At 40.0% G+C, this 26121-nt stretch overlaps 1 protein-coding gene across 1 annotated transcript in view; it reads left to right on the top strand.

Annotated features, from left to right (window-relative positions):
* LOC139471850 (adhesion G-protein coupled receptor V1-like) overlaps positions 1-26121 on the top strand; it is a 159288-nt gene that overhangs the window by 76550 nt on the left and 56617 nt on the right. The window contains exons 37-57 of the mRNA XM_071254352.1: positions 170-295; positions 942-1060; positions 1887-2065; positions 3024-3195; positions 4654-4809; positions 5843-6209; positions 7779-7901; positions 8510-8695; positions 9921-10060; positions 10215-10314; positions 12392-12911; positions 13237-13381; positions 14928-15066; positions 15761-16005; positions 16287-16471; positions 17492-17834; positions 20378-20524; positions 21588-21868; positions 22265-22527; positions 23540-23777; positions 24338-24542. Coding sequence (XP_071110453.1) covers positions 170-295; positions 942-1060; positions 1887-2065; positions 3024-3195; positions 4654-4809; positions 5843-6209; positions 7779-7901; positions 8510-8695; positions 9921-10060; positions 10215-10314; positions 12392-12911; positions 13237-13381; positions 14928-15066; positions 15761-16005; positions 16287-16471; positions 17492-17834; positions 20378-20524; positions 21588-21868; positions 22265-22527; positions 23540-23777; positions 24338-24542 — 4379 coding nt within the window. The remainder of the gene's footprint in view (positions 1-169; positions 296-941; positions 1061-1886; positions 2066-3023; positions 3196-4653; positions 4810-5842; positions 6210-7778; positions 7902-8509; positions 8696-9920; positions 10061-10214; positions 10315-12391; positions 12912-13236; positions 13382-14927; positions 15067-15760; positions 16006-16286; positions 16472-17491; positions 17835-20377; positions 20525-21587; positions 21869-22264; positions 22528-23539; positions 23778-24337; positions 24543-26121) is intronic.

Here is a 26121-nt window from a genome sequence, read left to right as displayed (position 1 = left end):
GGAGTTGTCCCTGCTGCAATGTCCTGTTGTCATATTTGAATGATATTCTTGAAGAAGGAACGCGATCTGTTTCAGGGTTTGCTACCACAGGGTGGAGGTGTTCCTGCTGCAATGTCCTATTGTCATATTTGAATGATATTCTTGGAGTAAGGAACGCGATCTGTTTCAGGGTTTGCTACAACTGGGGTGGAGATGCAAGAGCTAGCCAATGGCCAGAATCCTGTGAGAGTGACAGTTTCTAGGACTGGCGGAGTGCGGGGAGTCATCACTGTGAACTGGGAGGCCAAATTGAATGGTAACCGTAACTTGTAGGACGTCTCCTGATGCATGTATAACGTGCCCAATGCTCTCTCACAAGTCACCAGTTTACAGTTCTAATGCCTCAGTTTTTTAATTAGCCTATCCAAAATTGTATACATGAGGAATAACATGTTTCTTCCCACTGAATCTGTTAGCAAATTTCAGCAACTAAGACAACAAACTTTGATGTAGGCTATTTATGGAGCGAAGTAAGCCTTTTACTTTTGATACAAAAACAGTTTTATTTCTTTTTGGTCCACTTGGTTTTTTTTGTACTTATTATATCTGCCATGAACGCTGCAGTTTGGGGAAAGAGATGTGAACCAAATTTTTTATTAAAGATGCCTAGAGGTCTGTAAAGGATCTGGTGCCGTTTGAGACAGAATAATTCTTCAGTCAGCACTTCAAACACACTTTTTCTCCAAAGCAGTCCAAATGATGTTCTCCAAAATCTTGGGACAAATTTATTTTTTGCAATATTTTTCTGTACTCAGAATTGCAGGCCAGCCTCTCCACATATGAAATGGTCAGAAGCTCCTTAGTCTGAGCACTATGAATTGTATTGAGGAATGGTCCCCAGATCAGTGTTAGCTCAACTCACTCAATTACTCACTCACTCACTCACTCACCATGTCTTCCAGGTGTGCTGGCCACGGCTGACATCACTCCTGCTTCAGGACAGTTGTACTTTGTGTCCAACGAGGGCAGCAAGCAGATTGACATCTTCATCTTGCCTGACGATATTCCAGAGGGGGAAGAGGTGAGGAAGGGTGATGCAGTAGGGTATAGTTGTGATGTAACACGCATACCTTCATATACTAGGTTTAGTTGATCTCTGTGCTGTAAATGATTATAGAATACAATATCTTCACATTTTGGTGGCATTGTACAGCTGTATAGGTGATTGTATTTTCTTTCAACATGAATGAGTCTATTTGCTTGTACAACTACAACTAAGTATCATAGGATAATTGTGGCCAGAAAATCATTGCAGATGTAGTTACATTACTTCTGTTTATACTGGAATAATCTAGGCTTATCTTTTCAGAGATTTTAGTGGATTTAAGGCTAAATTGGTTCATGATAAGGGCTGGTGACAATAGAGGTGGGGGTTGTGTTAGAGTTATCTCCCTTTATTATGTCTGCGTACACCGATGTTATTTATTGATTTTTGGTATTACGTCTTCCCCTAACTGTTACCTAATGTCCACATATACCTTCATAAATGGAAAGGGGGTGGTTTGGTAGCCTAGTGGCAAAAGCGTTCGCTTTTCACGTCCGATTCCCCACGTGGGTACAATGTTTAAAGCCCTTTCTTGTTTCCCCCACCTTGATATAGCTGGAATATTGCTAAAAGCAGCTTAAAACCATTCTCTCTCACTCATAGAAGGAAATGTCTGTGTTCACCTACATGCAGTGACTTATGAAATGTATTATCTGATTATAATTAATTGTTATGAATATTTCACAGTTGAAATTTATTCCTCATAATCCTTTGGTCTTTTTTAAAGAGATATCAGTTGGGAACTGATATCCGCATTTATATTCAAATTGAAATCAGTTCTGAATTCTTTCTTTTTTCTCAGAAAATCAACATAACCTTGACCTCTGCTAACAATGGTGGACGGATTACAGACCAGAACTCATTTATTCTTTCCATTGCTCCAAATGACAACCCCCATGGTGTTGTCCAGTTTCTACAGCGAAGTTACTCCCTCAATGAAATACAGGGGAACCAGCCCCAATCCCTGGCTCTTCAGAGATAGTAAGTTCAAAGGATAAGATAAAAACAGGATTCTACAGATGTATTTTCTTAATTTTATGTTCTTATTTTGTATGAACATGGAAGAGAACCAATGTTATATCTGCAGATACATGCATGTATTTTGGACTGCAGATATCAGTTGTTCTGTGATTGTAGCATGTCATTCATCAAAGAGAAGTTTTCATGAGATTGTACTGCAGCATTTCACACAACAATATCTTATTAATTCATGCTGAGCAGGGGGCACGGGTGGCCCAGTCTAAGGCGCCGCGATTCGCTGTGCAGAGTTGCGGCCCTTGGGCACGCCAGAAACCTATGATTGTGGGTTCAAATCGCGGTTCAACCCAATTATGTTTCTAGGTTTGTCAGCACCATACCCGTGCTCGTGGGTTTCACCGAAGTGGTAAACGTCTAAAACCTGCATCACTTTGGGCTTTCTTCCCACATTAAGCTGACACGCCGTGATATAACTGGAATACTGTTTAAAGCAGCGTTAAACCCAACTCACTCACTCATGCTGAGCAAATGCAATTATTACCTCTGCCATGAAATTGAAGGGGGAGATAGGATTTGGTGGTGTCTATCCATCTGTCTGTCCATCACATTTTGTTTCCGGAGCAGAACTAATATCATTAGAGATATCTTAACCAAACTTGGCACATAGATAGGTCTAGCAGTGAACTGGTGCCATTTGATAGCTTGGGATTTTTTTAAAATTATTTTTTCGAGTTTTCATAACAACGACTTTGACTTAAACTGAAAATGGTGGTCATGCTCATTTCCAGAGGGCTAATGCCTTGCACACAACTGTACATGTCATATTGGCAGGGGGATACCAGTATTTCATGCTGGTTTTATATCCATGGATATTGTAATATATTGATACATGTATACTATGTGTTGTTATAGAATGGTTATAACATAATTTCACATGAAGTCTTTGTTTTTTCGACTGTAGTGGTGGCGTGTATGGTCGCCTCCGAGTATACTACACAACATCACAGACTCGATTGTCAGATCTGGCAGTTGAGCTTACAAGGCCATTGGTTACTTATTATTACGACCCTCAATCAGGGCGAAGATTTGATGGAATACCTCTTGACGTGTCACAAGAATCAAACCCCTTCATGGTGAGACTACATACAATGTTCAGTACCTAATTTTGTGCTATATAGTAATTAGACTTGTTTATCTTTAATCTCTAATCAAAGTCTCTTTCTCTTGTTTCCTTGTCAAAAGACGGCTCGGTTTGTTTTTAAATCCTGCATGAAATAATTTCGGAGTATGATGTCACATACCCAAACCAATTCTTAAACCAAAAGAATAGTGCTCCATACAGTGAAGCCAGCAATGCATGTGCTGTGCAGAGTAAACTTCAGTGTTGCTTCTTAATAGAGGTAAATTGAAGATTGTGAGTGCGTGAGTGAGTTTGATTTTACGCCGTTTTTAGCAATATTCCAGCAATATCACGGCAGGGGACACCAGAAATGGGCTTCACACATTGTACCCATGTCGGGAATCGAACCCGGGTCTTTGGCGTGACGAGCTAACGCTTTAACCACTAGGCTACCCGACCGCCCCTGAAGATTGTGTGTTTTTCTTATTGCTGATTGTCCAGTCACAGTCACTGGAGCAAAAACAAAATAAGGTGAGCCGAGCTGAGTAAGCTCGGGGGTTATCAGCAATTGTTTACAAACAAACGGTGGACATCCTGTACCTTAAAAAAATACTGACAGAAAATTGTTATTTGGGATAAAAAGTGGAAACATAGAGATATGAATTTCAGATTGAATCACACCAGGCTCCTATTTGACAAAGTGATCTTAGTACTTCATCCATCATGTTAACACAGCGACCATCATAACTTTCTCAGCGAGATAACAAAGGTGCTGTGTACACTGTACTCTACACTGTACTCTACACTGTACTCTACACTGTGAGCATGGGGGGGCATGTTAAGTGTCTTAAGTATAAGAACAGGGGTTCACAGAGCTAAGATGGCCTATGAAATGGAACTTCTGATCTTTCACATTTGAGAAATAAGTGGCTCCAGTTTGAGCTTTAAAGGTGAAGTTCTGGGCAGAAGTTCTGCATGAGACGTTCTCATCACTTTTAGAGGAATTAGGTCATTTCCAAACCTCCTTTACAATCAATGTAACCTGGTGTTCATGAATTGTTCAAGTCAGTATATCAGCTATGCTATTCATGAATTGTTCAAGTCGGTACATCAACTGTCTGTTGATCATTAATCGTTCAAGTCGGTACGACAACTGTCTGTTGATCATTAATCATTCAAGTCGGTACGTCAACTGTCTGTTGATCATTAATCGTTCAAGTCAAAACATCAACTGTCTATTGATCATTAATCGTTCAAGTCAGCACATCAACTGTCTGTTGATTATTAATCGTTCAAGTCAATACATCAACTGTCTGTTGATCATTAATCGTTCAAGTCAGCACATCAACTGTCTGTTGATTATTAATCGTTCAAGTCAATACATCAACTGTCTGTTGATCATTAATCATTTGTCTGTTGTTCATAAATTTTTGAAGTTGGTACATCATCTGTGTGTTTGTTTTTAACCTAGGCATGTAGTTCCTTTTGTCTCAACCGTGAAGACTGCCGAGCATATACATATCGCCTTGACAACGTAACTACAGAGTGTTTCTGGCACAATACAGACGTCTCTGGACCTCTGTCACCCGATGTCAATGCTCAGTACTATGTGAAGAATGCCACCACGGTCAGTATATATAATTTGTTTGTTTATTTGTTTGTTTGGAGTTTAACGCCGCACTCAGCAATGTGCCACCTAATGTGACGGTGGTCTGTAAATAAACGAGTCTGGACCAGGCAATCCAGTGATTGACATTATGAGCATCGAACCATGCAAATGGGATTCAATGACATGCATCAACCAGATCAGGGAGCCCGACCCACCCGATCCTGTTAGTCGCCTCTTATGACAAGCATAGTTGCCTTTTATGGCAAGCACGGGTTGCTGAAGACCTATTCTAACCTGGATCTTCACCGGTCTAGTATAAACAAATGCAGTCTAACACTTCACAAGGCTATAACAAACGTGGTGGTCAGGCTTTTATATATCAGTTACACTCTCACATTAGCAAGAAATTTCTACTGTAGTGAGGATATTGTTGTTTCTTGTTTTATGAGTTTCGTAAAGATTACTATAACAAATATATTTTTAGGAAATTAACCCTGAGAACAATATATTGTGTGCCCATTCCTCCTTCCACATCTTGACAAATAATGGCAAAGAAATCCATTTAAAGAATAAAATCAAGTCAAAGTAGAAATTCACTAGTGGTTAGGGTGTATACCTACAGGGCCTCCGTGAGGGTTCTAGTTAACACTGTTGGTCCACAGTAACCTTATTGTTGAGTTATTGTATTCTGCATTCCAGCTATATGACCCCAGTCTGTAAATATTTGAGCCTGGAACAGACAATGCTGTGTATGACATCTTGAGCATCGATCTATGCAATGGTACAATGGCATGCATGAACCAAGTCATTGAGCCTGACCATGCAATCCTGTTATGAAGTTTATGGGTTGCTGAAGACCAATCTTCACGGGGTTTCTCGAATTGATTGATGTTGAGTACCTTCATATTAAGTTGATATTGAGTACCTTCATGCTAAGTCATGTTCATGATGATGTGTTGTTGTGTACCTTCATGCTAAGTCATGTTCATGATGATGTGTTGTTGAGGACCTTCATGCTAAGTCATGTTCATGATGATGTGTTGTTGTGTAGGTGGCCATGTTGAAGGAGTCCCAGTCCAGACCAGGGGCGGATTATTTAGCTGTCACTGAGGCCTCTGTCATCGTGGACGACCAGGCGTCATCGGCTCAGCTTCCAGTGACCATCATAGATGACAGCCTGCCAGAGCTAGCCGAGAAGTTCCAGGTGACGCTGTTGCGAGTCGTTGTAGATGACCCTGCAGCCAGGACGTCACAAAATCCCACTCTTGGGAACGTCAAAACAGCAACTGTCATCATCCCTGCCAACGATGAGGCAAATGGCTTGTTCAGCATCTACAGCAGTCAGTCTGTGACGCAAAGTGAGGTGCTCGTACAGGAGAGAGACCGACAGGCAGTCAACCTCATTGTTGAGAGAACAGGTCAGTGACAGTGCTTCGTTATAACTGCCTAGGATTTTTTTTTATGTATCACAATATATAATTTTTGCAAAAAAAGAAACACAAAAATGATTTTAGATGTTCTATATCATAACAACAATCAACAGATGGAAACCGATTGATCAAGATTGACACACATCATTGTCATTGACCCAGGTTCCATATGGCACACATGGAACAGTAGATGTTCAAGGTGAGGTCATCTGTTCTCTGGATATTGTATGGCCACCATTAGATTCTGGTATGGTCGTCCCAGGAAGAAATCAGATCCCGAATGGCCTGGGTAATGTTTACACATTCTGCCTGCACTGCTTGTGCCAACTGTCGGATTGTTGCTGACATGCTCGCAGTCGTTGATCCATTGCATCCCTTAAATGTTCGATTGGGTTTAAATCTGGAGGCCTCGAGGGCGATGACAGGACATGGATGTGGTGATTCCTGAAAAAGTTTGTTGTCAGTCTTGCCGTGCAGGGTCGGGCATTGTCTTGTTGGAAAATGAAATTTGCTTGTTGCATTATGGGAAGGATGTGTGGCTAAAGAATCTCATCCGTGTACTGTTGTGCCGTTAAACTCCCCAGAACTTGCACCAAGTCTGTTCTACCAGTGTAAGAGATGGCGGCCCACATCATCACACTGCCACTACCAAATCTGTCCACTTCCTGTATGCAGTTTCGTGCATAAGGTTACCTGCGACGCCTGTAAACACGACGCCTACCATCCGCACGACGAAGCATTAAACACGACTTGTCACTAAACCAAACTTGTCTCCATTGCAGTTGTGGTGAAACTCTGTGACCTTAACACCATTGACATCACAGTCGATGATGCATGTCCCTCAAATTACACCTCAAACTGGTTGTCTAGCACGAATACATCCAGCGCGTAAACGGTTCCTCACTGTCTGAGCTGATATCCTACACAATCCTGGTACTGCTGTAGTTGTAGAGCTGGCCTTGGTGGTTCTTTCACACAAGTGACATAGCCGTATGAATCTGTCCTGCTCTCTAGCAGTGATACATGGTCGACCGGATTTGGGAAGGTAATATAATGGTTCCAAGGTCTTGTAATGGTGCTTCGTGCCACGTGGAAAACCCTGGCTCCAGTTGAAGATGATTCTCCTGTTTGCAGTCGGCCGATGTCAATCCTGGCAACTTTTCACTGTTCACTTGCTGTAAGATTGAGACGGCATACAAATGAAAACCCAACGTCTGTATAGCCCAACAAGTGATGTTGCATGTGGATATCATGTTGGTGTGTTTCGGCACCAGGCTCTCACATGGTTGTGTTTTTGTGATTTTTGCAATTTTAGACAATTTTCACGATTTTACTGCTTTTGTGTTTCTTTCTTTGAATAAATATACAATGTCTGTGTGTGCGTGTTTTATTTTTTTCGTGGTATAACCATGAAATATACAATGAAACAACAGATATTTGTGCTTTACACATACAAGATCTTTTGCGGCTAAATAGAATGATACCTCCGCAATATTTTCACTAACTGTTATGTCATAGGCATTAAGATTACAGAAATACTGCTGTTGTGCTTTTCAGGAGGAACTATCGGTGAGGTGTCTGTGCAATGGTCAGTGGCACCGGGTCCTTCCGCTACATACCAGGTGGACTTCATTGCCGATGGTGCCACCCTTGTGTTTCCAGAAGGAGTTTCACGTACTGGTGAGCTACTGAACATCACCATCTGACAAACTTGACTATTCTTGCTTAAACCACACCAATTTCATTAAGGGTGAAAATTTAAAATTACTGAAAATTTTGCCACTGTTATATTGAGGTTAATTCCTTTAAAGAACCCTCTTGAAATAAAAGTTGTAAAATAACAAGCAGTTGTTCAACAATACATAGTTTCAAAAACTATTGATTAAACTGTCTGAACTTCCTGTCTCAAGAACTTCCCACCAGTATATCCAATGTTTCTAAAGCGCCGCGATTTGCTGTGCAGAGTTGCGTCTCTTGGGCACGCCAGAAACCGTCGTGGGTTTGAATCCCGGTTCACCCCGATAATGTTTTTAGGTTTGTCAGCACCACACCCGTGCTCGTGGGTTTCACCGAAGTGGTAAACGTCTGAGATCTGCATCACTTCGGGCTTTCCTCCCACATTAATCTGACATGCAGCAATATAACTGGAATACTGTTAAAAGCGGCAAATCACTCACAAATATGAAATTGAAGGTGTTAAAGCCCCTTCAGTAATACTATTGCTTGTCCTCTGGTTGGTGTTGTTCAACTCCTGTACTATTTCCTCATGTAAACCTGACTCCCTTCAGTTGTGACGGTGACCATCTTGGATGACACGATCCCCGAGGACAGGGAGAACTTCACTATACAGCTGAGTAACCCACGTGGGGGCGCTCAGATTGGTCCAAGATCTAATATGACCGTTGTCATCCTGGAGAATGACAATGTCGCAGGTGTGGTCAGTCTGGACGACACAGCCAAAATAGCCACTGAAGGTAAGCAGCAAGTTACAATAAACTAATTTGAAAAAGATTTTTTTTTCATTTTTTATGGAAAATATATCATGGTTGCATTTTTTTTTTATGGGAACATTTGTGTGAAAAAATCATCAAAACTATATAATTAAGAGTACCAACTTTCAAGTATGTTATGGGGCAGTTGGTTAGCCAAGTGGTTAAAGCGTTCACTCGTCACACCGAAGATCCAGATTTGATTCCCAACATGGGTAAAATGTATAAAGCCCGTTTCTGGTGTCCTCCGCCATGATATTGCTGGAATATTGCTAAAAGCGGTGTAAAACCATACTCACTCACTCACTCACTCAAGTATGTTATAGATGGTAAATATGATGATGATGGTATTCAGCGGAAGAGTTACATCCCTTGTAGTACCAGGAACCAATGATTGTGGCTTCAAATCATGGTTCAACATGATTATGTTTCTAGGTTTATCAGCACCATACCCGTGCTTATGGATTTAACCAACATGAAAAATATCTAAGACCTAAGACTTCAGGCTTTCCTGCCACATCAAGTTATCACGCTGTGATATTAATGAAATACTGTGACATCAAACCCAACTCACTCACTCACTCACTGTCCACATCAGTATCACCTGCTTGGGCTTGGCATACCAATGGTTGATAAATGAGCAACAATCAGTGACATTAGGGTGTCACATGATCACCAACCAATCACCATACTGTAAGTTCTTACTACAAGAATCAGGGGCGGCGACCTATTCGTCCTCACCAAATACTCACCAGAGTGGGGTGGTCAGGTAGCCTAGTGGTTAAAGCATTTGCTCGTCACGCCGAAGACCCAGGTTCGATTCCCGACATGGGTACAATGTGTGAAGCCCATTTTTGGTGTCAGCCACTGTGATATTGCTGGAATATTGCAAAAAAAGCGGCATAAAACCATATTCACTCACATCAGCTTGAGTATGATTTTACGACCCTTTTTAGCAATTTTCCAGCAATATCACAGGAGGGGACATCAGAAAGGGGCTTCACACATTGCACCCATGTGGGAATCAAACTTAGGTCAGCGATGTGATGAGAGAACACTTTAACCAATAGGCTACCCCAACGCCCTTACTCACACAAGAAAACAAATTGTTGTTGGTAGGAAACCCTAGAACTGGACATGTCCATGTCGATAACTTATCATCAGATTGTAGTTGTTTGGAATCATATTTTGTGTCCTCGTCAATTATCAGGTGAAAGTTTCACATGTCGGGTATCGAGGACCTCCCCAGCTTATGGCACGGTGGTTGTCAGCTGGACCATAGATGGCATCAACGGCCTGCTTCCACAGAATGGCTTCCGGCAGCCCAGTGGGACACTGACATTTGCTCCTGTGAGTAGATCTTGATGCTGTTTAGGAGTGTATGTTATTCACATTATAGAGAGAATCTCACCCTCATGTTTTTTTATGTCAAATATATGTCAATAAAAGTTGAAAAACTCGAGGCTTTCTGAATTAGATAGATGACAACTTTGTTTACTTTTAGGGAGAGCTGTTCAAGGTGATATCCTTGTCAGTGTTGACTGATGACACACCTGAAGTTAACGAGGAGTATCGCCTTAGATTGTATAACCCAATCACACAAGGTAGGTTTGGCTTTTTATTGTTTCTTACACTCTAAAAGACCGATCATTTGATATTCGCGGGTGGGGGGTGATATTGTCCCTCAAAATTCTTGAAAAATATAATTGTGATTCAGACTGTGGGGAAAAAAAGTACATTGTTGCGTGGCGTTATTCTTTAAAAAAAAAACATACAGGCTCTTAAGTTATATATAAAAAAATATATCTGGTTTTATAGTTGTTGCTGAAAAAATATCAAATCTTGATAGTTAATCCCTGGCCCCAAATGCTTGGTCCCTAAATAACTTAGGCATAAGAGAGTTATTTAAGATGCAAAATTCACTAGAACTGGATTAATGCTCATTCACTTTATTTATCATATAATGAGTAGGTTTCTCGGCAGGATAAAGCCATTGGATAAAAACGATATCCGTTGGGGTCAAATGCGGATAGAGATGCAAATATCAAAGGTCAAGTAGGGACTACTTTCACTGTTTATAAACAAACATGGCGTCGCCCTCGTCATTTGGCGATCAAGTCAGAATTAACCATCGGGAATCTTGATAAACCACAGGGATAATTGCTATCATTATCAAAAGAACAGTCTAATATACTGAAAATCAGTGTCTAACTGTGACGTAGCTAAGGCATTTTATAAGTTTTGGCAACTTTGGAGATATAAATTTCGAAACAATTTTGCGAGGGAACAAGGCCTAGCCAAGCGGGATATCAGTAGGCATATCTGTGCTTGTAGACCTCTGCGGCTTGAAACCTTCTCCACAAATTAAAATAGTTGGATTTGGAACCAAATATGTTTGAATTGTTACCTTGTTTCGTTTTGTCGCTGTGTGTACATCTGACTACAGTGCTTGACGTTATGACAGACCGACGGTCAACAACGTCTGACCGTGGCCGTGACGTCTCATAGACTAGGGTTAGAGTAGCTTCCCTTTGACAAAGGGCAGTTACTCTAGCGGACAGACCGATGGATTGCCGCGAAAGGCAAATAAAAACAATTGTTGTTTTGCGTATATGTTCCTTCGCCACTGTATAAGAAACAGATTTCAGTTGGAACTATATTGGCTACTGTCACTGTCCGTCTGACACATCACTTACCCTATGACGTAATATATATTAATACTGGCATTCCAGGAAAACTTGCAATGTTTCGGTAATGTTTGTGAGAGAGGGAAAGCAATTTTGAAGCACAGAATTAAAGAATGACATTATATGATAAAGAGGTTATCACGCTTGTGTGTTTGGGGATGGTAAATATCTTTATATATTAGTACAAGGAACCACCAAATGAAAAATTGATTTTCTTGGTTGGTAGACTAAACAAAATATACAATTGAAATAAATGTTGGGAGAGTTGATTTGTAGGTTAAATTCTTGATAATTCTCCTGAAACTGAAAGGACAAGGACCCTTTTGGGCCCACAGGATCTGTATTAATAATTGAACAATACTTCAGGAAATTGTTTTGAAAATTTTCAGATATGTTTATGTGAATGAGAACTAGACTTTGTTCATTTAAACAAATGCTTTTGACTTATGACAACAGTAAATAAATATATGAGGATTACATGTGTTAAAAAGGCTGACTTTTGAGGTTTCATGAAGGGATTTTCCAATATTTTAACATGTGGAAGTCTTTGACACAAGCTGCTTTTCATTGGAGACGTCCATAAAAACATTACAAACATATTCCTCTTGGGTAACGGACTTCCTCATTTTTAGATTTTTCACTTTTTAGCCATAAAGTTGTGGACAAAACTAGAAAGTTATTTAAACGTGTCTGATAATTGTTACACAAATATTTTAAAGTCTTTGGCAACTGTAAAGTGTGAAATTTCCAGTGGGCCAAACAGAGCATTTTTCCTACCTCCTCCTCCTTTCATGATTAAAAAACAAAACAAACAATTTCTAAAAAATAATTTAATCAAACAATATATTTTGCAAAATTAGATATTAGTCTCTTCCATAAAACAAGTAAATGAATGAGACTGGCCTGAGTACATCATTATAGGGTGCTTTAATGTTGTAAATATAAACTAAAAGTTTCTACTCGTCAGTAACTCTGATTTAATATCTCCCTCCAGGTGTAGGGGTAACTGGGGCTGCTACAATTAACCCTCTCCGGAGTAGTGCCCTCATCACCATCAGAGGCAGTGACAACCCTCACGGCCTCTTCCAGTTTGCGCTGACGTCTCAAGCTGTACGAGTCGAAGAAAACGTTGGAAGAGTCAACCTGCAAGTTGACCGAAAGTTTGGAACCATCGGCGCTGTCCAAGTGTCGTATGTCATCAGTGCAGGTTCTGTTACACCAACTTCCACAGTTCTAATTTTGGCAACAGCCAATGAGGACTTTGGTGCCATGAATAATGGACAGATCACAATTCCTGATGGTGCAGCCTCTGGCACCATTGTGGTGGACATCAGAAACGATGACACTCCTGAAATTGATGAGGTGTTTATTGTCAGTCTGACAGGTGTGGCGTTGACAGGATCTGACGTTGTGCCGTTTCCCCCTCAGCTTGCTTCAAATGTCACATCAGAAGTGATAATCAGTGCTAATGATGGAACAAAAGGCCTCATCATGTTTGGTGAATCTTCAAGAAGGTAACAATTGGAGTCCAAATTTTTTTAAATAATTTTTTGATGCTGTTGTTGCCCTATACCTTTTAGATAAGCACATCTCCAGTTTCATGATGTTATGACTGCTTGAAGGTGCACTGTCTTTCCCTACAGATTTCATTTCATAACTAAAATTAATTTTTCATCTCTGATAACCTTTTAAAATTTGACTGGAAATTGTTTGAATTTTCTACTGAACTCAAATCCAATGGTGGTTGGTGTTGTTCTACCAATATTTTTTAAAGTTTTGTATGCAATTTCAAAGCTTCCTGCATAAAAAAAATAAACTTTCTATTTCAACATGTTTCAGATTCTCTGTTCAAGAGAACAACATGAATGTATCTCTGGCTGTGGTGCGAGATCGAGGCACTTTCGGACAGGTCTCAGTTTACTTCTACAGCCAGGCCATTACGCCGGGGATCCAGACCGGTGTAGACTACAAGCTCACTCCACAGGTATGGACAGCTGAAATAGGCCAGTAACACAAAATAGTGTTTGTCATTGAATAATTTTTTTATTTGAAGTTTACATGATATATGGCTTTTCCATTGGACAACAGGTCGGTGACATGACCGCGAAATTGACGTTCATAAGTGTATGAACAACACAATTTGACGTTCATACGTTTTTCACGAGGCCGTGTTCTTGAAATGACGTAAACACTGACGGACTACTTCCACATTCCTGGGGAAATCCCTGGGAAATCCCTAGCACGAAAACATGCATAAGCATTATTTCTGATCATTTAGAACCTTTATTCTTGGTCTCAGCGTTTCAGTATACATTGAGAAATGTCAGAGAGCGTGACTGCATGATTGTTCACAAATATCCTCGCTACGGCCCATCCTAATGAATAAACGAGGAAATGCATATCTAAACTATCGTAGTATCAACTCGATCCGTGCCTAGGCTGACACTGATTGTCTCCAGCAATCTATGAATTTACCTTAGTGTCTGTTTGACGCATCTTTATTCACCTTTCAATGATCGGCCAGTTGAACAAAGATGACTAACACATGTAACCGCCACAGGTTCATTAACAACTTTGGATATCTCTCCCGTCACGTTTATCGTGTTGGCCATTTTGACGTCTTGTACTTGATGTAAATGTATTACAACGCTTAATGTATTGTGACTGACTTACTGAGGTAGTTCTTTACGTACCTTTCTCATCTAATGAGGATATGATTACAACACATGTGCGGCGTAAGATGTTTCTGAAGAGCAAGATGTGCATCTATATGCCCATGTCACCTCTCTTTTTGAGGAACTATTTTACTCCGCAATATAGTTGGTTGTTGTATGTCTGTCAGTGTAAACATGAAGTCACACGTACTAAATAATATTGTGTTTAGATCTTGACCTACATCCTTTGAGTAAGAAATTGTGATAAAAAATTATAAGAATTGACTTTCACTTTGTGTGAGTTCATTGGAGAATGAACCTTCAAAGAGTGAGTTCCAAACTCCACAGTTTGGCCCTCACTCTATGCAGGTTCATTCTCCAATGAACTCACACAAAGTGAAGGTCATTTCTTAATTTCAAAAACAGAAATTGTTAAGCATCCAGATTTGGTGTGCATTCTTATGTTTGTCAATAACATGAAATGTATTAGCCAGATACTTGTATCATCCAAACAAGTTTTAGAAGTGGAGTTGAAGGTTTTGCTTAGGATCCCAGGGGTTCAAAACTTACAGTAAACTATGGTTATAATGAACTCGAAGGGACCACTAGCTTTAGTTTGTTATAACCGTAGTTCTTTATAAGCGTGATCGTTATAAACATATTTTACTATATATCTACATTTTAAAATCATTTGTTGTTTGTTTTCAACATATTCTGATATATTGTTAAGTGTATTTCACATGTTGGAAATATCAATCTCTCTTGTTAACCAATATTTTTCTTGCAAATAATTATTCATTGAAACTCAATATTCCCTGTACTAGATGCCAAGTTATGAATACTCATTACACTCAATTAATTCATATTTTTGTCTAGGAAATAACTTTTGCTGCTGGAGAAAACACAAAGAATATGCTGATTGAAATCATGGATGATAATGCACCTGAGCCCAATGAGGTCTTTGAGGTCATCTTGGCAAACCCACAAGGAGCTGAGCTTGGAAGCTTTGCAACAGGTGAGCTATGCATCACACTATTGTCCTCAACACCCAGATCCATGAAGTGATCTTAGTGCTATGCCTGTCATACCTCCCTACCTAAACTAGAGTTTCACAGTTCCCTACTTAAACATTGCTTAGTGCTAGGTCTGTCCTACTTAAACAACGCTTAATGCTACACCTGTCATACCTCCCTACTTAAAAATTGCTAAATGGTAGGTCTGTCATAATTTCCTACTTAAACATCGCTTAATGCTACACCTGTCATACCTCCCAACGTAAACATAGCTTTGTGATACGCTTGTTGTACCTCCTTACTTATACATAGCTTGGTGCTACACCTGTCATACCTCCCAACATAAACATAGCTTTGTGATACGCTTGTTGTACCTCCTTACTTATACATAGCTTGGTGCTACACCTGTCATACCTCCCAACATAAACATAGCTTTGTGATACGCTTGTTGTACCTCCTTACTTATACATAGCTTAGTGCTACACCTGTCATACCTCCCTACTTAGCTGGAATACTGCTGAGTGTGGCATTAAACAACAAACAAACAAGTAAACCAAAACATTTCTATTGCCCCAGTACCATGCATCATTGATCTTTGTGTTTCATTGTCTTTTATTATTCTTGTTCAACTGAAGGAAACATTTTTCAAGTTTAAACAAAATAGGTGTATGTATCATTCCCACTCTCTGTTTCCAGCTACTGTGACTATCCTTGCTAATGATGACGCCAGTGGCATCATCGACTTAGCAGACAACAGCACAGTGGTGTTACGAGAACCAACAGGAGACAACCTGGTACAGAGCAAGGCGGAATTGCGCTTGTACCGAGGTCCGGGAAACTACGGTATGGTTCGAGTACCATTCACCATCACATCAGCGGACAACACCCCTGTGACAGACATCGTGCCTGCCTCTGGATTCATCATATTTGAGGATTTATCTGTGAGAATTTTATAGTGTGATGATTGTCTTGACTTTTATGCTAAATATGAATTAATTCAGTTTTAATGTGTGTGATTCTCAGTTTGATGAACATGACAAGATTGTAAACTTGTTTGACGTGGAAGTCACAATTCTTTAAATACTTTTTTGAGGAAATTAGATATATATTACCAAGTGTATTTTGAATTCTACCTGTGGTCATGTTAATGAAGACAATATGTACAACAAGGATGTGAGCTGGTGTGGCCTTGAGCTGTAATAACATACAAACTGTCCTTCAGATTCGCAGTGTGTTGGAGATTCGGGCTGTTGATGACAACATCCCAGAGGATCTGGAAAGGTTCACCCTCACCCTTCAGTCACCAGACAACAACGCCAAGCTGGGGTCCATGATACAGAAGGACATCACCATTGAACCTAATGACTCACCTCAAGGACTCTTTGAAATATTCGTGTCCAACACAAGGTGAGCAGAGAACATTCCCCAGGAATGTTGTTGTAATATCAAGCGCTATCAAGATTAATTAGGACATTGAATACAGTAAACTATGGTTATATCGAACTCAAAGGGACCACTTATTTTAGTTCGTTATAATCGTAGTTCGTTATAAGCATATATACAGCATATATACAACAAATGGCCTGGACTAAAAAATAAGTTTGTTATATCAGTCAGTTCGTTATAAGCGTGTTCGTTATAACCTTAGTTTACTGTACTTTTAAATGGAATTTTGATATGTGAGTTCCTTGCAAGTGTTTTTTATTTTGTTTTAGAATATCAATAATCAAATGAAACAACTTTATGAACAGATTGATGAGTATTCAGTAATAGTTTTATATTCCAATGCCAAGACTTTTCTATCAGATGTATATATGAGAAATCTTCTTTTTTATAACATATCTTAGGTATCTACCATGAGCTCCCTTTTATCACCTCCAAAAGTCTAATCTATTTATTTTTCGGTTTGGCCTAAAATGACACTGCATCATTTGTGTATTTCTTTTTGGGGGGTGAAGTATATCAATAGAGGTTTACATCATGGCTAATGCACCTAAGGGCACTGTACAAAAACTCCTAAGAACACTATACAAAACCTCCAATGGATGCTATGCAAAAGCTCCTAAGGGCACTAAACAAAAGCTCCTAGGGACACTATGCAAACTATCCTAAGGACACTATACAAGAGCTCCTAATGACAGCTTCTATGGACACTATGAAAAAGCTTCTATGGACACTATACAAAAGCTTCTATGGACATTATGCAAAGTTTACATAAATAAGGACACTATGAAGGTCAAACAGACACACATCTCCCAGTTTTGCCAGCCATAGTCCTTGGCTAAAGCCGATCTCTTGATGTTTTGGGAAGTCTAAATACTTCAGTGTCATGTGGTTATCAAAGAAGTCTAACATTTGTTACTGACTGTTCATGTTGTTTATCTACAAATAGAAACAGCCTCTTCAGATTATTTTCCTCATTTTCAGGAACACATCGACTTCTCTCGAAGAAAGCCCTGGACTAGTTAATCTAGACATTATCAGATCAAGAGGATCAGATGGAACCATCACTGTGAATGTCAACACAGTTGCGGAAACAGCCTTGACTGTTTCTTCACAAGGGGAGATAACTGTAGCTCTGTTGCAGAACATACCCAGTGTGCGAGTTAGCGGCTGGCATAGTTTCAGTGTGGGAGGCGCCACCTACATCCTGATGCTGACATCTCTCCCAACTGGGACAACTCTGAGATCCCAGGTTCCTGCAGGTCCGTACCAAGGTGACGGCCAGTCAGCTCTCTTCAGGTGGCAGGGAGAGGCGGTGTACGTCAGTGTGAGTGCTATAGCTGTACTTTGGAATACAGTGAAACCAAAACTCAACATTATATCAATAGACATCAGCCAAGTATGTTTCAGTATCGTAAAAAATATTTTCAGAAATAAGTTATAATCATGATACTCTTTTTGTTCCTAATATATGATATTTATGATACAGAAACACTCTTGGGTAATTATGTCTTTATCATATATTTATCATTCTTAAAATATTAGATGTTTAAGATATAATTTCACTCAGTGTAGTACCGCTAGAAGCAGTGTATGGATATAATGTTTGAGTGAACAGCCCAATAGATCAAATAGTGCCAAATGACTTGTGGACATGTTTGTCTCCATGGTGACACATTGAGAAACCCCTGTATCTAAGCATATTGGGAACTTTACTCAATACAGAAAACAATTTTATAACGAACACACTTTTTAGAAAATGATGGATTTAAAAAACTGTTTTTTTGGTCTCGTCCATTGCTGTATCTTTGGTGCTAATAACAAAATACGGTTAAAACGAACCACAATTAGTGGTCCCTTTGAGTTTGTTATGTTCGTAGTTTACTGTAGTATACTGAACCAAATTGAAAACTTCACAATCCTAAAATTTTAACATTTTTACCAGTTATCATTGTGGGCCCTTATTGTGTATTTAAACAGTAATGGCCACGTATTGTCTTAAGATAACACCCGTTTTTGTGCAGGTGAATCGATCAAAATCATGTGCACATCACTATAGTGGCAAAAGTGTTTTTTCATGTGCAACTGGTCACATTGCCATAATACTGCTCGTGTTTTCAGCCATACCTGTTAGCAGTCATTAACCAAAAAAGAAAAACACAAGAAAACAAAATCCATACGGCCATTTGTCATGCCACGCCTTTCAAATGTGCAATGTGAACGTGCCATCGGCATGTTGCAGACGGGAACATCCATAGCTGAAGTCACAAGGATGATGGGTTGTAGTCGACAGACTGTTTATGATTTACAGACGCATCTACAGCAAACAGGTACCACCGCTGATCGCCCTCGGCCAGGTCGACCACGTGTGACATCACATGCAGAGGATCGTCAGATTGTCTTATGTCACCTCCGTAACCAATTTTGACGGCTACATCAACCAGAAATTAACTGTTTAGGGGTAGACTGAGTGCGCAAACTGTTCGAAACCGTCTGAGAACTGCTCACCTTTAAGCACAACGGCCATACTGCGGGCCGATTCTGACTCAATTACACAGACGTCAACGTCAATTGTGGGCACAGCGACACTTACGATTGACTCAGAGGAAGTGGAATCAAGTCGTTTTCAGTGATGAATCCCGATTTTATCTTCGATTTGCTGATGCTAGGGCGAGGGTGTGGAGGCGCCATCATAAATGTTATGCCCAGTGTTGTGTACAGGAAGTTGACAGATTTCGAGGCGGAAATGTCATGGTGTGGGGTGCTTTCTGTGGCAATGCACGTTCCAGGCTTCTTGTCATCCGTGGCAACCTTAACGCTGCTGCTTACCGTGACCAGGTACTGGCATCAGAACTTCTGCCTTTTATGGCAGCACATGGACCCAGTTTGATCTTCCAACACGACAATGCCAGACCCCACACAGCAATTTTGACAAGGAATTTCCTTCAGAATGCGGGAGTCAACGTCATGGACTGTCCGTCAAGGTCTCCCTTCCTCAATCCCTTCAAACACGTCTGGGATGCGCTTGGCAGAAGTCTGCGCACTCTCCAGAACCAACCACAGAATTTGCAAGATCTTGGCACCATTTTGCAGCAACAATGGCATCGTCTTCCCAATCATGTGTTCACAAGCATAACAAGGTCCATGCGGAGGCGTTGTGTGGCAGCTGTCAACGCACATGGTCTTTGGACATTAATGATAAAAAATTACCTTCTCTGATACATTTGTCCGTTGTATATCATATATGGGATTACTTTTTAAAATGTGAAGTTTTTAATTTGACTGTGAAACCATGTTTATCAGATTGATTTGTAACTTCGATTAAACTCATCATTATATAATAAATTACTTTATCAGTGTTACATAGTCTTAATTTCAAATGACTGGATGCATGGACATTGAGTGGACAGGGTTTTGCACCATTTTCAGCCGCACTTACTGCAACAGGGTATGAAAGAATTTATGTATTGTGTTGATGATACATGTATTAACAGAGGAACAAAGACTATCCTGAAGTAGAAGCTATTCGGTGAAAGAGCTTACATGTGTTAGCATGCGAATGTCATGTGATAAAAGGTATCAATATTTTTATCAACCAGTACCCAACAGTACTTATCTCCCTGTGTAAGGGCAGACATCAGCATGTCGGTCTGTTCATCGGCGATTCTGTAATGTGAGGCAAGAATTAATAAACTATTGAATATATCCTGATGAAACTTAAAAGGCTTTTTGAAATTTGTAGTTTTGGGGCCATCACAGTAGGAGAGAGAAGTAAAGGGAATTGTTGATGACATGTCTGGTCTTGATGGATATAATATATTGTAATTGTTGTATATGACTTATTGTAAGTGACATTACTTCTCCCTGCAGACTGTGGCAAGCGATGGGGCGACGGCCGCTGCATCCTTTGTGTTGGATGGAGTGACATATCTGATGCTGGCTAACGGTGGGAGGGAAGGGAGGCGTGAGGTGGACTCGGTCCTCTACACTGTCTCAGAGCAGGGAATACTGGCCCCGGTCAGTACATGTGTACCCACTCTAGCCTCTACCCACTCCAATGTGCTCTCTCTCTCAGTCAACCCTTCTAGGAACTCAGTGTCACAGTAGGAATCGTGCACAGCTCCAAGATACACAACGTGCAACAACTGTAATCTGTGTATGAAACATTGTCCGGCATACAGTACACAAATACCATTAAATTTGTAAATCTTCATGTCCAGTGATGTTTAATCGTAATTCTTTTCACTGACCAAATTTTCAAACAGCAAAACAAGCATTCTAACTCTATTGCCACCATGACCATAACATGAGATGCACAGTAAAGCAATGTGAATGTAAAGGGAAGTAACTGCACGCAATATTGGATTGCATTGTTTTAAGTATTGTAGCAGTTCACTGCCGAGGTTGTGTGTTCGAGATGAGGAATATTTAAGGATTTTGGGGTTTTTTAATTGAAAGGGAAATAAAAGGAAATGTGAGGCGGACTTTATGATGATGTGGTCAGTGCCTGAGAACCAGGACTTTTTTTTGTTTATCTTTAATTACAACATACAGACAACTTGGTCCTGATATCTGACAAGGGATCACATGTCAGAAGATGGGAGTTTTTGAAAACTGAGAAAACATATTTTACATTACTTTTGGCTAAGTTGAGTAAATGTCTAGGTGAAAGCTTGAATGAGTTAAGTAGTATGAAGGATATAAATCCATTATATCATTTATGGTTGGTAGGGAAAATGTAAAAGAATTATTTTTTGTGAAAAAAAATCCAAAATACCCAACCCCACCCACAGCGAAGATGTATGTCTAGAAATGCATTTTCTCAGTTTCGAAGGATGCCACAATTTGCTGTGCAGAGGTATTCCAGTATCCTCTGATCATGTGTTCAAATCCCAGATTTTCCTTGAATATGATCCTTGGTTTGTCAGCACCATATCCATGTTTCGCCAAAGTGGTAAACATCAATGTCCTGCTTCCCTTAAACATTACGCTGTGACATTGTAATATCCTGTTCAAAGCAGTGTTAAACATAATCCCCATGTAAAAGTACCATGTTCTTATTCCTGTGGGTGTTTTATAGATCCAAGTATTCCGAACCTTTGGCGCCAGTGATGTGAAGTTCGTCAGTCACCAAGATCAGCACTTCTTGGTGATCTCCCACGCCCTGAACAACGCCAGCCAGTCCAACCAGATGGTCAGCCTCCACATCTACAACACCGTCACCAAGCAGTTCGGAGTGTCGCCATGGCAGGAGATCTCCACCCTGTATGCCAATGCCATCTCTCTCTTCCATCTCGACGGCGTCCTCTTCATGGCTGTAGCAAGTTACTACGACTTGACAAAGAGCTCATATGAGACAAAGTAGGTTGACTTCGTACATTAAACCCTATGTTTTAGTCGTTTTACAGATAAAGATGCCCGCTTAGTGAGATGATGTGAATTAGGGGTGTATTCAGTGAAACATTTCTCCTGAAATACTCCCAGTAGCTCAAATCAGTTCAAAAGTTAATGTTGTATCTAGATCTTACTTGAAAAGAACTAAACTATATACAGACTAGAAGTAAAAATGTCCGCCGCCATGTCGAACCTTTTGAATATATCATTCAGGGTAAACTAAACTCTACCTTTCTGTTCATCCAATAAATGTTATCAGTAATATGTAAATGTAGGTCGATACGATTTGTGTCTTCCATTGCATTTAGACTTTATTTTGATGTATAATACCACTATAGCTTCGGCATTTTGATTCACTTACAGCTCGGCAGTCTACAAGATGGGAGACAGTTTTCGATTTTCTCAGCACCAGACTCTGGCCACCCAAGGTGCCATGGATGTGGAATATGTGAACACAACCACCATGCAACTCCTAGTATTCGCCAATAACCGTCAGAACGTGGTCCGTAGTCCCCAGCAGTCTGGTGTCTATAGATACGACAGCGGCACAAAACGCTTCCTCAACCATCAGTTCCTGGAGACAACTAGAACGGAGTCGGTCGCCTCAGTCACAGATGGGGATAACTGTAAGTTGATAACCATAGAGAACATACCAGAGGTTATTATGTTACTACTCGTAACTTGTGAAAGTTTAAGTAGTCATTTGCAGTTCACATGTTTAAGAACTTTTGGAGTTGTAACAATAATTTATACAAAATGATGCCCAAAGGAAGTGTTTTCATTCAATCACACCCTAAAATTTAAATAATTCAAAATTGAGGATATTGACGTATAAATAAACAAAATATCTTGTTCTGGTTTAGTGAGATTACATATTGTCATTTGTAATTTAGTTTAGTCGTAGAGTTTAGCAGGGACCCTTTTCTCAAACACCTATCCTAATTGATTTTCAGTGATCCGTTCATTCAATCTCATTAAAATCAAATCTTAGTTCTCGCTATCGCTAAACAAAGATCTGAGGACATCCCATTATGGGTCACGTCAGAACGACCTTTCATCCAACCAATCAAAGCGTCGCTTACCAGATCATAAAAATGACATTCTGAATGTGTTTTCTAAACATGCAACCTCGAAAACATTAAAACGGGGTATTCCGAACAACAGTTACGGCCTGTACTACTGATTCCTTCAAAATTATCGTCTGTCTCTCGCTTCTGTGGGAGAAACATTTGAGCGGAGGAGGCGTTGCACAGTACGTGGGAAGCACTGCCATACAATTGTAACCATATATTTGACATTCCAGATTGTTCTTTTGTTCAGTTTTCAAAATTTTAATCAGTTTTCAAAATTTTAATCGAGAACTGTGTCAACATATTTTTCAAGCGTAGTCTGAAATGGAAGTCGCCAGGTTGAAAAGAGTGCTCGAGAAAGCTGCTTTCTCATTGGCTGATATTGACTTCTTGTTATTCGTTTCAGTGGTCGGTCAAAGTTCTCGAAAGGTCGTTCTGACGTGACCCGTAATGGGATGTCTTCAGATCTTTGTTTAGCGGCAGCGAGAACTTAGATCTGATTTAATGAGATTGTCTGTTCATTTAGTTTTCTATTTATGTCAATGACTTTATTCCCTTGATCTTGCAGTCTACCTCGCGTTTGCCAATACTCTGAGTTCCTCCATTGTGTATAAGTGGAACAGGTCGAGAAGTGTCTTTGAGTCAGCTTGGATTGGTGCCACACAACGTCGACTACAACCAGTCGTCATCCAGCAATCCAATGGCCCTCTGCTCTTACTGGCTGGAGCCCCTGTGGATGATGGGCCAGATGGGGCCACCATTTTCCAGATTGCTCAAGTCAACTTGCTTAGTGATTTTGTACCAAGGTACGTCAATGAAAGTTTAGATGGTTGACACAATACAGAGATCCAGAAACCCCATCTTATGGATGATTACTGCCGTATAACTTAGGTCTATGCAAAGAGACATGTACTTCATAACAATGATTTGTTATCCAAAAATATGTTAATCTGGACAATTCAAGTGGGAACACCACCAATATTGCAGCACTCAGCAATATTCCAGTATATGACGGCGGTCTGTAAATAATCGAGTCTGGACCAGAAAATCCAGTGATTAACATCATGAGCATCGATCCACGCAATTAGGATACGATGACATGCAGCAACCAAGTCAGCAAGCCTGACCACCCGATCCCATTAGTCACCTCTATCACTATCACTATCATGACAAATTAACTATCATAATATGAAAAAAAATGTTCTTCAACTTCTTTTGAGTAGTATAGATGAGTTCATCAGAGTTTTATCTGGCCTACCGTATTTGACATAATTGGTTTCATAGAATATTAATGCACTTTTTGTTGGATATAAAATTCTGACGATTTGACTTTCATGTAGTATTAATCATTTATTTTTCACTCCAGACTCCTCACAATGACCTTCTACCCTGGTGAGACTGTTCGCCACACAACTGCTGTTGTGTTACAAGACAATATTCCCGAGGACACTGAAACATTCCGGGTTTCCCTCGTAGACCCCACAGCCGGCGCCGAAATTGGTCAGCCTGGATCCGTCATTGTCAGCATTCTCTCCAATGATAATGCACATGGCATTATTGAATTCTCGGATGTAAGATCAGTCAGGCAACATTAAGCTAGCTATACATTTAATTGAATCCAAGAACACATAAGAGTGATGTTTATGGAGATATTGGTGCAGGATTTGGGGCTGTTTTGTATTTGAATATACCGTATATGACGTAATACGCGCCCAGAGCGCTCTCAAAATTAGAAAATAGGGGGCTCTTATTAGAATATTATTTTGGTGGAAAAAACAGAGTTGAAAGATAAATTTCGTGGTTTATGCTGACTGCCTGAAATGTTATATACCACAGATATATTTTTCCAGAATTTAATTGCCCATAATTAAGGGAGCATATAAGCATATATACGAGTGTGTATTATATGGAATAAATAAGTCTTGTATACATTGATCAATCGGAAGGGGTGCTAATTTGGGATTGTTCAATAGCCAATATATTAGCAATTATCACCGTGGGCACTTATTTCAGCAGGACGCTTATTACGTTGAATACGGTATATTAACTTTCCATAAAGTATCTAGGCCAGACAATTCTTGTTTATTGTTATATGGATTAATTAGACTGAAAGTGAAAACAAATTTGATAAATCTATTGTTTCTTTGGTTTCAAGAATTATCAAGGAAACAAATCTATAACCAACCTTTACTTTTGCTCTCGCGTCTAGATATAGTTGTCTGGCCTTTCTTATGAATGATATTATGAATGAAGGTTCTTGAGATCAAGAAAAATATTCCTGTTTCTCAGACACAGAATCAAATTGTCACACATGGAATCATTATATACACATGCACGAAAGTTAAGCGCCACCCACCGTATTTGTGAGCTGTTACTTTTGGCACTTAATGATGACTATTATAACGAGATGTACGATTGTTATAAGCCGTATATGTAAACCTCATGTGATGCAAAAGTTGTCCCAAAGCAAGTTTATCTTGTGTTCCAAAAGAATATGAGCAGAAAGGAATTTTACCGAAGACCAGAAATTGAAGGATTAGAAAACATTGAAAAACTTTTTTTGTCACGTAACTGTCATGATATCAGCAGACCATATCAGGTGTCACATAGACACCCTAGGGAGTGCAGAGTCTATTGCACGACAGAAACGTCAGTAACTTGTGTATGATCCACGGACATTGACCACAACTTCAACCCTACGCCTCATACAAGTCACTACAAGTCATTGAATACTTCTCTGAAGCAAACGGATCCATTCTTCATGAAGTGCGGCTTCAAGTCCAGTGAGATTTTGGGGATCACGATGTCTGATTTTCCGGCCAAGAATGTCCCAGAGATGCTCAATCAGATTAAGATCCGGACTACAGGCCAGCCAAAGAAGAGTGGCAATAGCTTCTTGACACAAATAAGCCAAAACTGCCCACGATCTGTGTGGTCTAGCATTGTCGTCCATGTAAACAGGTCTTGTCTGAAGAGGATGGTTGTCAAAATGAGGGATTACCACTGGACGAAGAACGGCATCTTGGTATTGTTGGCCATTCAGGTTTCCACGAATTGTCACCAGCGGAAGTTTGCAGCCAAAGGAAACACAACCCGATATCATGACAGACCCCCGCCACATGCTAAGGTCTTCTGGATGTTCCTTGGTGC

This window comes from Haliotis cracherodii, unplaced genomic scaffold, assembly GCF_022045235.1.
Source record: "Haliotis cracherodii isolate W230 unplaced genomic scaffold, xgHalCrac1.p SCAF_1, whole genome shotgun sequence".
Lineage (NCBI taxonomy): Eukaryota > Metazoa > Mollusca > Gastropoda > Lepetellida > Haliotidae > Haliotis > Haliotis cracherodii.
The sequence above is the reverse complement of the archived record's forward strand: the minus strand, read 5'-3'. Positions and strand labels throughout refer to the sequence as shown.